The sequence below is a fragment of the Lutra lutra genome, chromosome 10 (assembly GCF_902655055.1).
Source record: "Lutra lutra chromosome 10, mLutLut1.2, whole genome shotgun sequence".
In the NCBI taxonomy this organism is placed as follows: domain Eukaryota; kingdom Metazoa; phylum Chordata; class Mammalia; order Carnivora; family Mustelidae; genus Lutra; species Lutra lutra.
Window position 1 is genome coordinate 95,243,090 of NC_062287.1, and position 14,864 is coordinate 95,257,953.

The 14,864-nt window shown below is 45.9% G+C and overlaps 1 protein-coding gene across 1 annotated transcript in view; it reads left to right on the top strand.

Annotated features, from left to right (window-relative positions):
• EXT2 (exostosin glycosyltransferase 2) overlaps window positions 1–14,864 on the top strand; it is a 140,552-nt gene that overhangs the window by 33,225 nt on the left and 92,463 nt on the right. Inside the window, exon 7 of the mRNA XM_047691597.1 lies at window positions 512–605. Coding sequence (XP_047547553.1) covers window positions 512–605 — 94 coding nt within the window. The remainder of the gene's footprint in view (window positions 1–511; window positions 606–14,864) is intronic.

Sequence of the window (14,864 nt, forward strand, 5' to 3'; positions counted from 1 at the left end):
TAGAATGCGCCCCCGCAGGTGTTCTCATGGTGCTCAGCCCCAGCCTTTGTCCGATTTGGTCGCTGTTGTAACTGCAGCACTGGCACATGATAGCGGCTCCATAAGTGGGTGCCAAGAGTGGCCTTGAGTGGGTAGCTAAATGACAGAAGTCCTGGTTTGTTCAGAATGGGCAGGGAAGGAAAAGAGTACACCAGGGAGGAGGACATGCATACCCACAGACCCCGGGGCATGCAGAGCATGGTTTGTGGAAGCGTCTGGAAGGGCCCCAGCATGGCTGGAGTGCACAGGTGGCGGGAGGGAGGTGAGGACACGCAGCAGGTGAGAGAACGCCGTCGAGAAGGTGGGCCCCGAGGAGACGGAGGAGGATGAGCCCTCCAGCCCTCCGCAGAGGGAATGCGGGATGAAGGAGGGTGCGGCGTAGTTTCCTGCTCTGGAGAATGAGGTGGCCGGATCTGTAGGGGTCCTCGTGCAGAGGGCCCTGTGTATGCGACTGTCCTGCTGTCATCCCCAGAGCGTCTGTGGTTGTGCCGGAAGAAAAGCTGTCCGACGTGTACGGCATCTTACAGGGCATCCCCCGAAGACAGATTGAAGAAATGCAGCGGCAGGTAAGAGGCCGGGCAGCCCTGCTGCGGGTGACGTGGGTGGTCCAGAGGGTGGCCTGACCCATGGGGGGTACACGTGGACAGAGCCGAATGTGTAAGCGGGGTCATCGCCGCAGCCGGATTGACCCACCGACCTGAGGAGAGCAAAGTGGGCTCAGGTGAGTCACGTTGGATGAGGTTTGCGAGAGTAACTGTCGGAGATGCAGGCGCTCCCAAGGGGGAGCCTCTGTTTTTATGTTTTGGGGTCATCGTGTAGCAGCGTGTGCCGGATGCAAAACTGAACCTGTTTAGATGGTCATTCTCACAGCAGGTGATAGTTGTGACTATGGTAGCTCAGGAAGTGGGGACATTTCAGGGTGATGCTTCTGAGTAGCTCTGAGCAGGAGAATGTTGTCCTATCAGCCGGCCGAGCTTCCCGATCCCAGCGGCCTCCCTCGCCGAGCGGTGCTCCCTGTCCCCCGGAGCAGTGACACACCCCTGCCTCACTGTCCGGTTTCTCTTCCACCTCGTGATGCCCCTTCCACTGGGCTGCTATCCATGGTCTGCAGCGTGCCACTCGGGGCCCCGGATAGTCCTGCTTTTCTTTCTTTTCTCTTTCCCGAAAGAAATTTAGTTGAGCTGAAATGTCGAGTAAGTTTAAAAAAAAATTAAAAAGACTACCCCAGATTGGTACTGTGCTTGTTTCTTTTCTGTTGAGTAGATTCTTAAGGTTTTATTCTCGTCAAGATTACCATTGTAGGAGATGAGCAGGAGAGAGGGTCGGAGGGGTCTCTGCGCTAAGTCCCTCATCTTTGCCCCACTTGGGGTTCCACTGCAGATGACCTCGGGTTTTTCTGCACTGATTTTCTTCAGTGGCCACGTGGGCCTGGAGAACCGGCCACCACGCCTCGTGCTGCTCCTCAGCTTCCGCATTTGGTTGCTTCCGCTCATCTCCCATCTTCTAGAGCTTAGAGTGACTGCGCCTTCATTTTTAAAAATTTGTCGTCGTCATCATTTTAGGGTTTTAGGAGGCAGGGGAAATTAGCGGATCTGTTGAGTCTGCCCTGTTTATGACTTTAAACCACGGAGACGGCCACGTCCCCCGTGCTAGTGCTGCTCAGACCGCCTGCGCCTGTGCCATCTCGGCTGGGCACCCACTCTGCCCGTGGCCAAGGACTCGCCTTCCCTGGACCTCAGCGACCTCATCTGTAACACATGTCGGTGTTGTGATAGGAAAGCAAATTACAGGGGCCCCTGGGTGGCTCAGTTGGTTAAGTGCCTGACTTTGCCTCAGGTCATGATCCCTGGGTCCTGGGATCGAGCCCTGCTTCTGACTCCCTGCTCAGCGGGGAGTCTGCTTCTCCTTCTCTCTCTGCGCTCTCTTCCTCTCCCTCTGTGTGCGCGCGCTCTCTCTTAAATAAAATCTTCAAAATGAAACAAAACAAGCCACAGTTGGATTTTAGCCTCCCCACTGTTTTTTTCAGAGCTGTTCATGTTCATTTTAAATGTTTGGGCTTCTCAGTTATTACTTGGCCACTGGTCTTATCTGAGTTTCAATTTAGAAAATCCGTCTGGAGATCTCTAGATTCTTTTTTTTTTTTTTTTTAAAGATTTTATTTATTTATTTGACAGAGAGAGATCACAAGCAGACGGAGAGGCAGGCAGAGAGAGAGGAGGAAGCAGGCTCCCCGCTGAGCAGAGAGCCCGATGCGGGCCTCGATCCCAGGACCCTGAGATCATGACCTGAGCCGAAGGCAGCGGCTTAACCCACTGAGCCACCCAGGCGCCCTTTTTTTTTTTTTTTTTTTTTTAAAGATTTTATTTATTTATTTGAGAGAGCATGAGAGAGGAGAAGGTCAGAGGGAGAAGCAGACTCCCCAAGGAGCTGGGAGCCCGATGCGGGACTCGATCCTAGAAGTCCTGGATCATGACCTGAGCTGAAGGCAGTCGCTCAACCCACTGAGCCACTCAGGCGCCCAGATCTCTAGATTCTTCATCTAAACCTACAGTTCTTACAAGTTGTGTAGGAGAAGCTGTTCCTTTTCACAGAAGAACAGGCCTGGTGTCTGAGCTCTGGGTGTCTCTTTTACGGCATCATGATTTATTAACGTAACCAGGAAGAGAGTCATCTGCCAAATCACATACCATCTTAAGATTCCAGTCTGACAAGGCCAAGTAGAGACCCAGCACCATCCTGCTGGGAAGGAGACTCATTGCGTTTTCAGAGTCAAGCTCCCCTGGCCAGCTTGTGGAACGCCATCATTGCACAGAGACGGGTGGGGAACCACAGGTCTGAGGCAGGCACAGCTGGGCGTTTCTGAGTCTGGGCTCTGAATCGTAGAACTACTGAGATGGAATGGATAGAGGTCCTTAAAAATAGAGTACTTTGAGGTTATTTGGTTCAAAGAGATACACTTGGAGTCAAAAGACTTGGATATGAGCTCTGGTTCTGTCCCTGTAAGTTATACCACAGTGATAAGTGACCAGAGCTTACCGGGCTTTCATTGCCACCTTTATGAAATGGTCGATTTATGATATGGCTAGATCCTCTCTCCTGTTCCATTTAGCTATTTAAAAAGTCTCTGAGCCTCTTGTCCTTAGCAAGAATATCACCGTTTTTGACAACATGAATGACCAAGTGGCTCTCTCTGCTGCATGCATCTAGGCCCAAGGGCCAGTCACCTCCTCGGGTGGTGAGTGCCCCACGTTGGGTCAACTTGGATAGAAGGGCAGTCTAGGCACTTGCCTGCCTCCTTTTCCAAATCTTCCTTCGGTCTTCTTATGTCCCTCTTCTTCTTCTTCTTTTTTTTTTTTTTTTAGATTTTTATTTATTTATTTGACAGACGGAGATCACAAGTAGCCAGAGAGGCAGGCAGAGAGAGAGAGGGGAAGCAGGCTTCCTGCTAAGCAGAGAGCCCGATGTGGGGCTCGATCCCAGAACCCTAGGATCATGACCCAAGCTGAAGGCAGAGGCTTTAACCCACCGAGCCACCCAGACGCACTCATGTCCTTCCTCTCTGCTGCTTTCAGACCTTCTGAAGCACTCCACTGCAGTGTTCCATGGAGCTCCCCTTTCCCTGAATATTCTGTGAGCCCAGAACAGCCTCTTCTCCCAATCTTAGACTTCTAGATTGGGCTGATCTCAACCAAAAGTGAGATTATCAGGTTGAACTAATTCCCAGAGAGGTATAAGGATGACCAGGTTCAGCTACTAGATGCCAATAGCTCATCCCTTTTCCAAGATCCAAAAAAGTCTTTAGATAACTGTTAACTGTCCGGTGTGGGACAACATTGCTTTGATTGGGAACTACCATCCTAGTGATAGTGAAGCCCTCATCTAAGATTAGAGAGAGTTCTTTTGTTCTCTAGGACCCTTTGCAGAATCTGCTTGTCATTTTCCCTCCGTTTACTGTTCATCGATTCACCGTGACCGTGGCAGGAGTGGCTGACAAAGCAGGACACACTTGGTTCTGGAAAGCTTTTACACCTTAGTGAATTCTCCTTAGGGAGGTCCAGTTTGGGTCTTTTTGTAAGACAGGCGTAAACTTCAGGGAAATCCTGTTGTGGCCGTAGTTGATGCCTTGGAGCCCCTGGTTGATAGGTCAGAACGAGCTGAGCCTGAGCCATGGTCTGTATGTCTTGCTCCGCTGCTGGTAACTAGTTCGAGAAGCTGCAGGGACAGTTGCAGCCAGCAGAGGTCTCCATCCACTTTTAAGTGACTCATTTTCCTTTGCGCACCGCGTAAGTGTTTCGGAGAAATCCTAAGGTGCTTCTGACTGGCATTGTCCTCATAGTCGGTCTCCAGAGACCGTTTCTTTCAGGCGAGGAAGAAGTAGTGCTGAGCACAGGATTTTTGCTGTCTGCAAGTGGAACAGAGCTCTCTGTCTGAATTGACCCCAGTGGAGCAGGGGTGCGATCTCGGGGATGGAAATATTACTGACATTTTGCAGCTCAGAGCTCTGGACGAGGAAGGCTGCAGGGTGGCTGGTGGGGACCGTGGTGAAAGTCTTCATCATGACTTGGCATTAGGATGAACCAAGGGAGAGACACTTTGCCTGACAAGGGCAAGTAAGTAAATTTGTCTCATGACTTTAGATGTGATATCGAAGCAACCATAAAGTTAAGGACAAGGCTAGAGCCTAGAGAAAGTCCGTTATCTACTCCTGAAAGCTGACAAGAGTATTGGACAAGCTAGGGGAGGCTTATAGGTTTTCTTTGTGGGTAAATTAGAAACCGGTTCCTTCAATTAGTAGAGGGTGAGAGTTATAACAGTATAAAGCCAAATCATCAGTTGACCTTTTATCATCCCATAAGCTAAATTAACTAGGTAACTTAGTGAAGCCCTAATTAAGTGTTGTTTTTTCAAGGTGAGATGGTGGGAGATAGTAATAAATCTGTGATCCCACTCACAAAGGCCTGCTTGTCATTTTGGTGATGTGTGGATATAAGCATAGAGAAAGTTGAGAAAATGGTAGACATTTTCCAAAGTACATAGGGATCTGAAACGGAAGGAGGAAGTTATGGGCCAAGGTTGTCAGGGACAGCTTTGTTGGGGAGGTGGTGGCATTTGAGGTAGGCCTTGAAGGTGGAGAGGCCTAGCAACTGCCTTTCTTACATTGGAAGACAGGAAGAAGAATGCAAGTGACTATTTTTCTGTAGTGAGCAGAAACATTCATATCCCCGGTCTCTCTTGAATGACAGTGGGAAAGAAAGCAATCTAGGATCTTGGAAGGCTGGGTAGACACAGGACTGTAGAGTTGGAAATGTTTGTGTGCATAGGGAGGAAGGCGTAAATGGATCCGCGGTTTATCTGTCGAGTGGAGTTTCCAAACATTCTTTTATTGGTCAGTGGCTCCACCAGCAGTGACCTCTAACCTCAGCCACACTAGGAGGTGGAAGTCAGGAGCCTGCCTTGCCTTTGAACTCTTCTTTGTACTCAATTGACTGGGAGCCTTTGAGGTGGCAGAAATAGTCAGCATCTTCTCCTCTCCCTGGCCTTTAAGCTTGGGTGAGTTAAAATACCAGTTTCTTTTCATTCTTCTACACTGACCCATCTCACTTTGCCTTCATACTTACCTATTAAGTGGACTGAATATTTGTGCTGCTGAGGAGCACTAGAAGATATAATCGGCTGATTAGGAAAAAGACAAAACACTTCTATTTAAGAAACCAAAGCCCCAGGCACGTGGGACCCTCACCGACCAGGACGATGGTGAGGCCTCGCTGTGATAAAGGAGAGGGCAGAACAGAACCCACAGCCGTGCACGTGTGTGTGCACACCAGAGGTCACGTACTTTGTCTGTGGGACAGCCCCTAAAACGAGGCTTGTATTTTATTTTAAAATTATGAATTTATTTTAAAATTCTGAAATTATGTAATTTCAACACGGTGACTTACCCAGTTTTCACAGTCGCAGTTAGAAGTCACAAATCGGAAGGGCAGAAAGACCGTAAGGAAGGGTCTTTGAGATGAGTCCTCTACCAGTCTGGCGTGAACGGCGAAGATGGAAAAGCTGTTTCAGAAATAAAACTCTCCGTACATCGGATATATGGCTGACGCCTTTTCAGGCTTCACTGCGTCCTGGGTGCATCGGTGTGAGACGGCAGATTTCCTTGATTCAAAGAAGTACATGTTTGTTTGTTTTTCATGTTTTGGATTTCTGACATCCAAAAGAGACTTGCCATCAGTTTGAACATTGAATATGGTTTCTGTTTTTTCCCTTAAAGCTGCTATTGATGGGGTGTCTTAAAATGGAGAAAGTACAGAAGTTGCTATTCTTGGTGATGCCCTTGAATCTTTAAGCGGAAAGTTTAAATTTTGTTTAGTGCGTACACACACACACACACACACACACACACGTGTGCGCGCACGCACACACATTTTTAAATGGTGGCTCTTAAAATAATATACTTTATAAAGTTTTTATAAAGTCTGTCCAAAATGTTTGTTTTTACAGACTTAAATACAGAGAACAAACTGACGGTCACAGAGGGAAGGTGGGGGGGGATGGGGAGATAGGTGATGGGGATTAAGGACACTTACCGTGATGAGCACTGAGTCATGTATACAATTCTTGAATAACTATTATCGTACACCTGAAACTAATATAACATTGCATGTTAACTCTACTGGAATTAATATTAAAAACTTAGTAAAAATGAAAAAAAAATGTATTTCTAAAAAAGTATTTCATGATTCAGTGGAAGGTGTAAACTCTCAGATGTCTAGAAACCTCTGCAGCCCCGTTCTCTGAAGGTTCCCCGTGCGGGTGGCTTGTCTGTCCTGTCCAGTGACAGTCCAAGTGCACTTGCCCCTCCCTCCCTCACCCCAAGCACACGGGTTTATGAGCAAACCGTTTAACCAGAGTAGTGAGGTAGGTGGGCAGACAGGCAATCTGAACGTTTTCACGCAAGGACGCTGAGGATAGAGGCATGTAAAGTAACCCTCCCAAGACCGCACACCATGTGAGGGACAGACAGGGAGCACACTCTCTTTAGCTGCCCACAACTTTATTCAAATCACAGAGCTGTGTGGCCTGGATAGAGGCAAAAAAAAAAAAAAAAAAAAAAGATGAACTTGCCAATAATTCAAGATGACTGATTATTGGATAGTCTTCTCAAAACGGTCGCGTGAGACATTTCAGGCTGGCTGGATGCATCCCTGGAAGTATATTATGAAGAATATGGAAAATATTTCACTTCTAATTTCCAGAATCAGTATTGTAAGGTATGTCATTTTTATCCCCCCACCTGTGAAATTGAATTTTTTTTAACATACTTCAGCTGAGCTCTGACGGCTTTTAAAAAAATGTCAGATAGTCCCTGCCTCCTTTTCTCCCCCACTCTCCGTCCCCAACAAGTCACTCCAAGCTGTTTCCCGATCTCTGCTTTCGTCCTGGCCCTTTCGTACTGGGTTGGTTGCCCTTAAACAAAACGCATTGACCATATCCCCACAGTTCTTCCTATGAAACAGACAAGCATGGTTCTAACACAAAGCTGGTCTCTTTGGCCTGAAGGAGAGCCATGGGGACTGAGTGGGGTCACTTTATGGGATATCCTGAATTTCATAATTTCTTTTCAATAGTACTGGATTCTCTGTGTTGGAGTTTTCCTGATTGTATAAATCCATATCGCAAAAGAGATTGGTTAATGTATATTGTTTAAAGCAGGATAAAATACTCATTTAATTGGAACTCTTAAGGAAGAGCATTTTTTTTTTTTACGTGTTTCATTTTTTTTTCTTCCTTCCCCAACTTTGGTATTAAGAACCTTATTGGAAAAAGACTTTTGCCAAGTATCTGATGGGAAGCCAAGAAAAGCATTTTAATAGAACTGTCTCAAATTTATAGTGCACTAGGGCCTGTAAATAAATTCTCCTGTCTTTAAGGTTTGCGCTGATTTGCAGTTATTTTGTAGAACTTCTGAGACTTAAATCCTCATGGTCCAGATGGAGAGACCATAAAGCTGCTTTCCTTGGCAGCCCTGGCACACCTTGTCCACGGGCAAACAGAAGCGAGCCGTGTGTGGAACCTGGTCTGGAAATGCTCACTTATCTTATCATGGTGCTTTAATTAGTTCAGTGGCATTTCCTAGAGCAGCCCACCTAAATATGCTCCAAATTTAGGAGAATTCGCGTCTTTAATTTCATAATGCAAACCCATCAAATAGAAATACATATTAGGCACCTGCTCTATTCCCAGGCAGATTGAGGGAGGTTTTTTTTTTTTTTAAAGCAGGGACGATGACACAGGTCCTGTCTTTAAAAAAGGCTCCGAGGCTGCTGGGAAGAGTTCCTTCAGTGATACCCCCACTAGAAGGCCAGAAGTGCTGTCACTCAGTTGTGCTATGGAGAGTCAGGAGTAGATCGGAGGTGAAGGGGATCTTCACGGCTGGCTAGTCCCGGACAGGAAGACGGGATGCTCTGGGAGGATAGTGACCTCTGCCCGGTGGCTTCTATGAGAAAGACTCGGCAGGTGAGATGGAGCACAACGAGCAAGGCCTTTGAATAGCAGCGGCCAAGAACTTTGTAGAGAAGTAGAAGGCAGGGAAGGTCAGTGACGAGAGTAATGAAATGATGGTTGATGGAAGGGGAAAGCAGTATTCACGAAAGAGATTGAGAAACAAAATCAAAGAAGAGACCTTCGAAACTATTCAGCCCTTACCTCGTATTTTATGAATGACATGTAAGCTCTAGAGTTCAGGTGACCTTTTTTTTTTTTTTTTTTAAGGTTTTATTTATTTATTTGAGAAAGAGAGAGTGCATGTGTGCATGAGCAGGGGAAGTGCAGGCAGAGGGAGAAGTGGGCAGGACCCGATCCCAGGATTCTGGGATTATGATTTGAGCCAAAGGCAGATTCTTAACCGACTGAGCCACCCAGGCGTCCGAAGTCCGGGTGATCTTGAGAATGAAGTGTTAGGGCCAGGGTTGAGCCTGACTGGATCCCAGGTCTCCTCACTCCCAGTCTGACAATTTCGGGTCAGGGTAGGGGAGGCTGGGCATTGGGTACTGCAGTATTTTCTAGACCAAGGGTCATGGTTCATTAGTTAGATCATGAGGTCAATTCACTGGGTGATGACTGGCATTTTATTTATTTATTTTTAGTGAAATATAAGAGAAAAGAGAATATCAGCATATCACCCAGTAAAGATTAATACTTCCAGAAACCTCTAATTCGGTTACATATGTAGATGAGTCGTAAGCTCAGTATAAAATATATTTATTTCGTAGCATGGGTCCCAGTCCAGAAAGTTTGAAAAACGTTGGTAATGACAATCACATGGGTCTTCTAGTTGGAGAGACCTGAATTCGAATCTTAAAGTGTTCCACAAATCCTAACCTGGGACCATGGGCCAGTTCCTTAACTTGTTGAAAATTCCCTTTCTTATCTCAAACCTGGGGCTACTGACACTGTGGAGCAGCTGTATTGATTACATCAAATCATGAAAGCTGGGTTCAGGTCTGCCTGCTCCCTTGCTCTGCCTGGGTTTGGGTTTGAATATTGGAAGGAACCTTCCGGTATGGAATTTGGTCTTAAGGAACCACAGTGAGTTACCAACGTGGATGTATTATGCATTGGCTTCTGGGCTTGGAAACTTGAAATAGAATTTATTCCTGTGGGTCTGGTGTACTTTCTACATCTTGGCATGGAAGGCGGTTCACCTCTCTGTTTTTCTGTTGGGATCAGAATGGCTGATTAAAATCAGTGGTTCGCTAGCTGGCCTTAAAAAAAATTCATTGGCACATTTGGATAAAGTACTACTTTTCTTCTTTTCAGTGAGAAAACATTTTTGTACCGACACTTTTCCCCCCCTCTTCAAATGTGTTCTCTGCCAAATGATGATTTTATTCATTTTTTGAACTGAAAAATTAAAAAAAAGAAATGAACTTTTTGATGCTTGGGTGGTAAATGGTTGAGGAACTCGAGTTTACTGGGTAAGAACTAAAAATAAAGAGAATTTTTATGAGCGTTTAAGAGGACTGGCCAGATAGCTCTTAGAAATAACTGTTGTTCTCATCCCACTGAAAAGAGACTCAGTTTTGTTGTATGATTTTCCCGGTAGTCTCTTCTCTTCCTTTTTCTTCTCCTCCTCCTGCTGCCTCTGCCTCCCTCCCCCTATTCCTTTCTGGCCAGCTCCATTCCAGATTTAAAATCCCGCTGGAGAGCGGGGACGAGAGCTTCATCCCCCAGATGATTTGGGCCAGGGACTAAAACACTGCCATAAATCTGTGGCTCATTTTAATGCCACGTTAAACCAGTGTGAGCGGCTGGTTTCCGTGGCCCCTGCCCTGTTTCTTTATGGGCTTCTTTGGCTCTTCTTTATAAAGAGGCCCTGTGGAGTCGTTTTAAAGTTCTTATCAGTTTGCTGACAGCTATATGGGTCTTTCTGCCGAGTCCAGGAGCTCAGGCCGTCGTGCGAAACTTCTGATACTCAAATTGAAGAAAAATGCCAGGCAGGAGGGATTGGGTGGTGTGGCTGTGATTCAGAGGTCGGAGACTAGTGAGATCTTTAACCTGTGCAGGTCCAGAACCCTGTGGTTGGCCCAATGAGTCGCTTTCTTGGTGGAGGCAGGGAAGTGAGGGTTCGGCAAGGGAAGATTCTCCAAGGGCTTTTATTTTTATCCCTCAGTTAGAAAGTGCCATTCCACTGGCAGTTCGTGCTTTCAGGCTTCGGCAAGCGAGTTGGGCAGCCCCGAAGGGCTAGTGAAGCCAGGCGTGGCATGTACCTGTTTTTCTAAAGTCTGTCTGACTGGCTGGGCCTCCACTCGCACGTCTGCACCCGCTCCGGCTTGCCGCGTCTTTGCGCACAGCCTCACTTATCAAATTTAAAGGGACGATCATCAGTCAGCTTTGCTGCCCCTTTTAGACCAGATCGCTAACCCCCAGTAATCCTCCCAGAGTGCTTCATGGAAACGCCAGGCGCTCTATAAATGTCAGCCTGCGATGCCTGGCCCTTTTTACCCTCTCACTTATAGAGAACTGGACTGGAAGCTGCTCCTCCCTCTTCCCTCCACTTTTCCTTTCTTTCTTTGCTGGAAAACTCCACAGCAGACAGCTGAGGGGAAGGAAAAACCATTACCTGGATCGAGGCCAGCAGCTTGATGGGAGCTTCGAAATCTCTGGCATCTCCTGACCAGAATGTTTTTCCAGGCGTTTCGAAAAGTGCATCCCTGCCCTCCTTCTTTCAGTTTTCCAGCCTTGATTTCCAGAGTGGTTGGGATATGCCCTTAGAATGTGCTTTCTGTCTGCTGGCTTGCTCTTCTCCTAACTGAAGCCTCTAGGAAGACATCAGTAGAGATAAGCAAAACCCACTGGATATGTATTTTTAAGTGCTGTGTACCCTTTTGGCACCAAACTCATTATTTTTCCCTTTTCAGAGAGTTTTGGACATGAGCAGTTTCGCAAGTGTGTTCAATTTTAAATAGCCGTTTAACTTGAGGTTGAGGAAAAAGCAAGGAATTTTTGTAGTAAGTCAAATTATATGGCTGTTGATCTAGGATTAATGATTTTCATTGAGCAAACAATAAAAATATACTGGTTTGTTTTATTGCTCATGTAGCTCCTGTGGGGAGAGTAATTAGGTATAAAAACCAAACGAGCAATAAAACAAAATAAAGTGCCCCAAACTCCAAAGCGATAGAACTACTTTTTTATACATCTTTGGGGGACTAAACTGATATCTGGTAATCCGTTAAGACCTTTAACAAACTGGGTATTATTGTTTATGGTATAGTTTTAACAAACTCACTGAAAACACTTAAGTTATGAAAACTAAGTTGCATAAAAATAACTTGAGTATATTGGAAATTCTCTGTAAATATGCGATCATGAACAGTTCCTTTTCATGATGGGATGGTCAGTTTCCTCTTTGGACATTGGTTGGAGAGCTGTCTCTAGAGTTAACGTGGGTTAATCCTTTGTAATGAGTCCCCAGTATGGGACATTACTTCAAGAAGTGGCCTCTCTAATAACAGTGTTAAATATTAATTTGCAGCCTATATATAAGAATTGCCCAACTCTTTGGGGCTGCTTTCCCACAGAGTAGGACTATTTGTGAAGCATTTCTGAGAAATAATTGCTCATTACAGGAAACACAGTGCAGCTTCTGTAAATTTGTTACACACTTACAAAAATATCTCGGTTTGTTTACAAAACAATAACCTGTCAATTATCAAGTGTTATTATGTTTGGTAAAGAATTCACTGTATTCAGGTCTTCAGTAAGGGTTCAAGTGATCCATAGGATTTCTTTCTATATTTATAAATATTAATGTAGATTATTATATATTATGTATGGAGATATTCTGTCTCCCTCAGCATTGTGGATGTTGAAAGGATTTAGGGTCGTATAACAATTTTTGGCCCGGCATAGTTTTTGGCTTTGTAATAGCACAATTAATCTTATAATCCCATGATGTTCTTGGGAAGATTGTTGTAAGACTATAATCACGTGGGGCGCCTGGGTGGCTCAGTGGGTTAAAGCCTCTGCCTTCGGCTCAGGTAATGATCCCAGGGTCCTGGGATCGAGCCCCACATGGGGCTCTCTGCTCGGTGGGGAGCCTACTTCCCCCTCTCTCTCTGCCTGCCTCTCTGCCTACTTGTGATCTCTGTCTGTCAAATAAATAAATAAAATCTTTAAAAAAAAAAAAGACTACAATCACGTATATTGGTTGCATGCTGAATCAGATCAGGGTTGGTACAGATGGAGTCTGTGTGAACCATTTCTGGCAATATGACTGTCTCTGTCCTTGTAACTTAAGACTAATTTGTTAGGGGCGCCTGGGTGGCTCAGTCAGTTAAGCGCCTGCCTTTGGCTCAGGTCCTGGGATCGAGCCCCACATCAGGCTCTCTGCTCAGTGGGGAGCCTGCTTCCTCCCTCTCTCTGCCTGTCTCTCTGTCTACTTGTGATCTCTGTCAGATTAAAAAAAAAAAATCTTAAAAAAAGGATCTAGGATTAATTAATTTAGGACCTCTTGGTCCCTTCACATACTGTGTTTTTGTGTGTCATTAAAAAAAAGACTGATTTGTTATATCTAAATGTGTACTTCCCATTTTGATAAGGACTTTAATAGGATAGCAGTTCATTTATATAGTCTTTCAGATTCTAATACTTTTCATTAAAATATTTCAGTTATTTGAAGTACCTATGTGTATTGAGGTGTTTTTAACTTTCAGGTTAATTTGAGCAGGTCTTATTGATCTTATATAGGTATCAAAGGTCTTTGAGTGTTTCTTTTTGTCTAAACTGCCGACTGAGGGTTGAGTTTAGCAGTGAGTAAGGCATTTTGGCATTTTTGGCGACACGTGTGAGTAACACACTCACTCGGACTCAGGGTTGTGGGGCGGTGTGTAGGGCGCAGTGGACCTGAGTGGCTTCCCCAGAGCCTCAAATAACCCCAGATCTGAATTCCCCAAATCTCTGCCTAGCAAGTTAGTTGTAGGTAACTTTGGGTATGACACACCGGCAAGCATAATCTTTGGAAATCTTTCTGGTGTAACCTGCAGATTGGGAACTATAGTGTAGACAGACTTGAAATGTCTCCTCAGCTCCCAGAGTCATTTTGTGCTGTGAGGTGAGGGAAGGATCTGAACTCCCTGTTCACACACCCCTCTCACTTGCACTCACTTCCTACCTGCTTTCCGCCGTGGGGTGGTGGCGGGGGTGGGGAACAGGGATATGGATTTCTCTCAAGAGTCCCTGCTGTGTGATGCTGCTCTTACTCATGGGTGTATAGCATCCTTCAGGCGAGAAGGGGCAGGAGGAAAAACCGAGAACCACGGATGTAGCAAGTGGAGCGATTTCAAGCTTCCTGTCTGTTCAGAGTCCCAGTTTGGAGGATGAACATTGGGGTTTCCATTTAGGGTCAACAGGAGCGCTTGACTTGATAATCCCTAATCAGAAGATGGAGCTTTCCAGCAGCCAGCAGCTGATAGAGGACTCGTGCCCCGGTCAGAGGGAACAGTGATAAAAGCACTGGACCCACACACTTCTTAATTTCTCTTTTTCTGGGAATATGTAGGTGCAGTGGAAGGGCTCACATGTGACCTGTCTGTTGAGTTAGTATACACAGCCAAGAAAGAAGAACCCGCCAAAGAAGATCTCCTTAGTTTTCTCTGGTTGGATTGTCACTGTGTGGGGAACAGGAGAGAGGCGAGATCATCGCCCTGAAGTAAGCCTTCACGTCTGTCCTCTTGGTCCCTTCGCATACTGTGTTTTTGTGTGTCGTAGTTGACCGGGGGGCAGGCCTTTCTAATGTGCCTGGTTGGAGTGAGGCTTGTTTTACATTTACCTTCTCTAATCCAACAAACTTACACCCACGTTCCCTTGTTTTTTTGTTTTTTTTTTGTTTTTTTTTTTTAAAGATTTTATTTATTTATCTGTCAGAGAGAGAGGGAGAGAGAACGAGCACAGGCAGACAGAATGGCAGGCAGAGGCAGAGGGAGAAGCAGGCTCCCTGACAAGCAAGGAGCCCGATGTGGGACTCGATCCCAGGACGCTGGGATCATGACCTGAGCCGAAGGCAGCTGCCCAACCAACTGAGCCACCCAGGCGTCCCCACGTTCCCCTGGTTTTAGCACAGCAAACAGGGAAATCTCCCCTCCGGCGGATTCCTGTATAAGTAGTTGGCCCATGTTGTCTTCTTCCTTATTTATTTTTGGTGACAGAGCTTGATTAAAGTTTTCCAATCCAACTTTCAGCTATTTTATGGAAGCAGTGGGGAGAGAGAGCTGGTGAGCTTCCGATCACTAAAGAAGCTTCCTGATTTGACCTAGGGAATAGCGGGA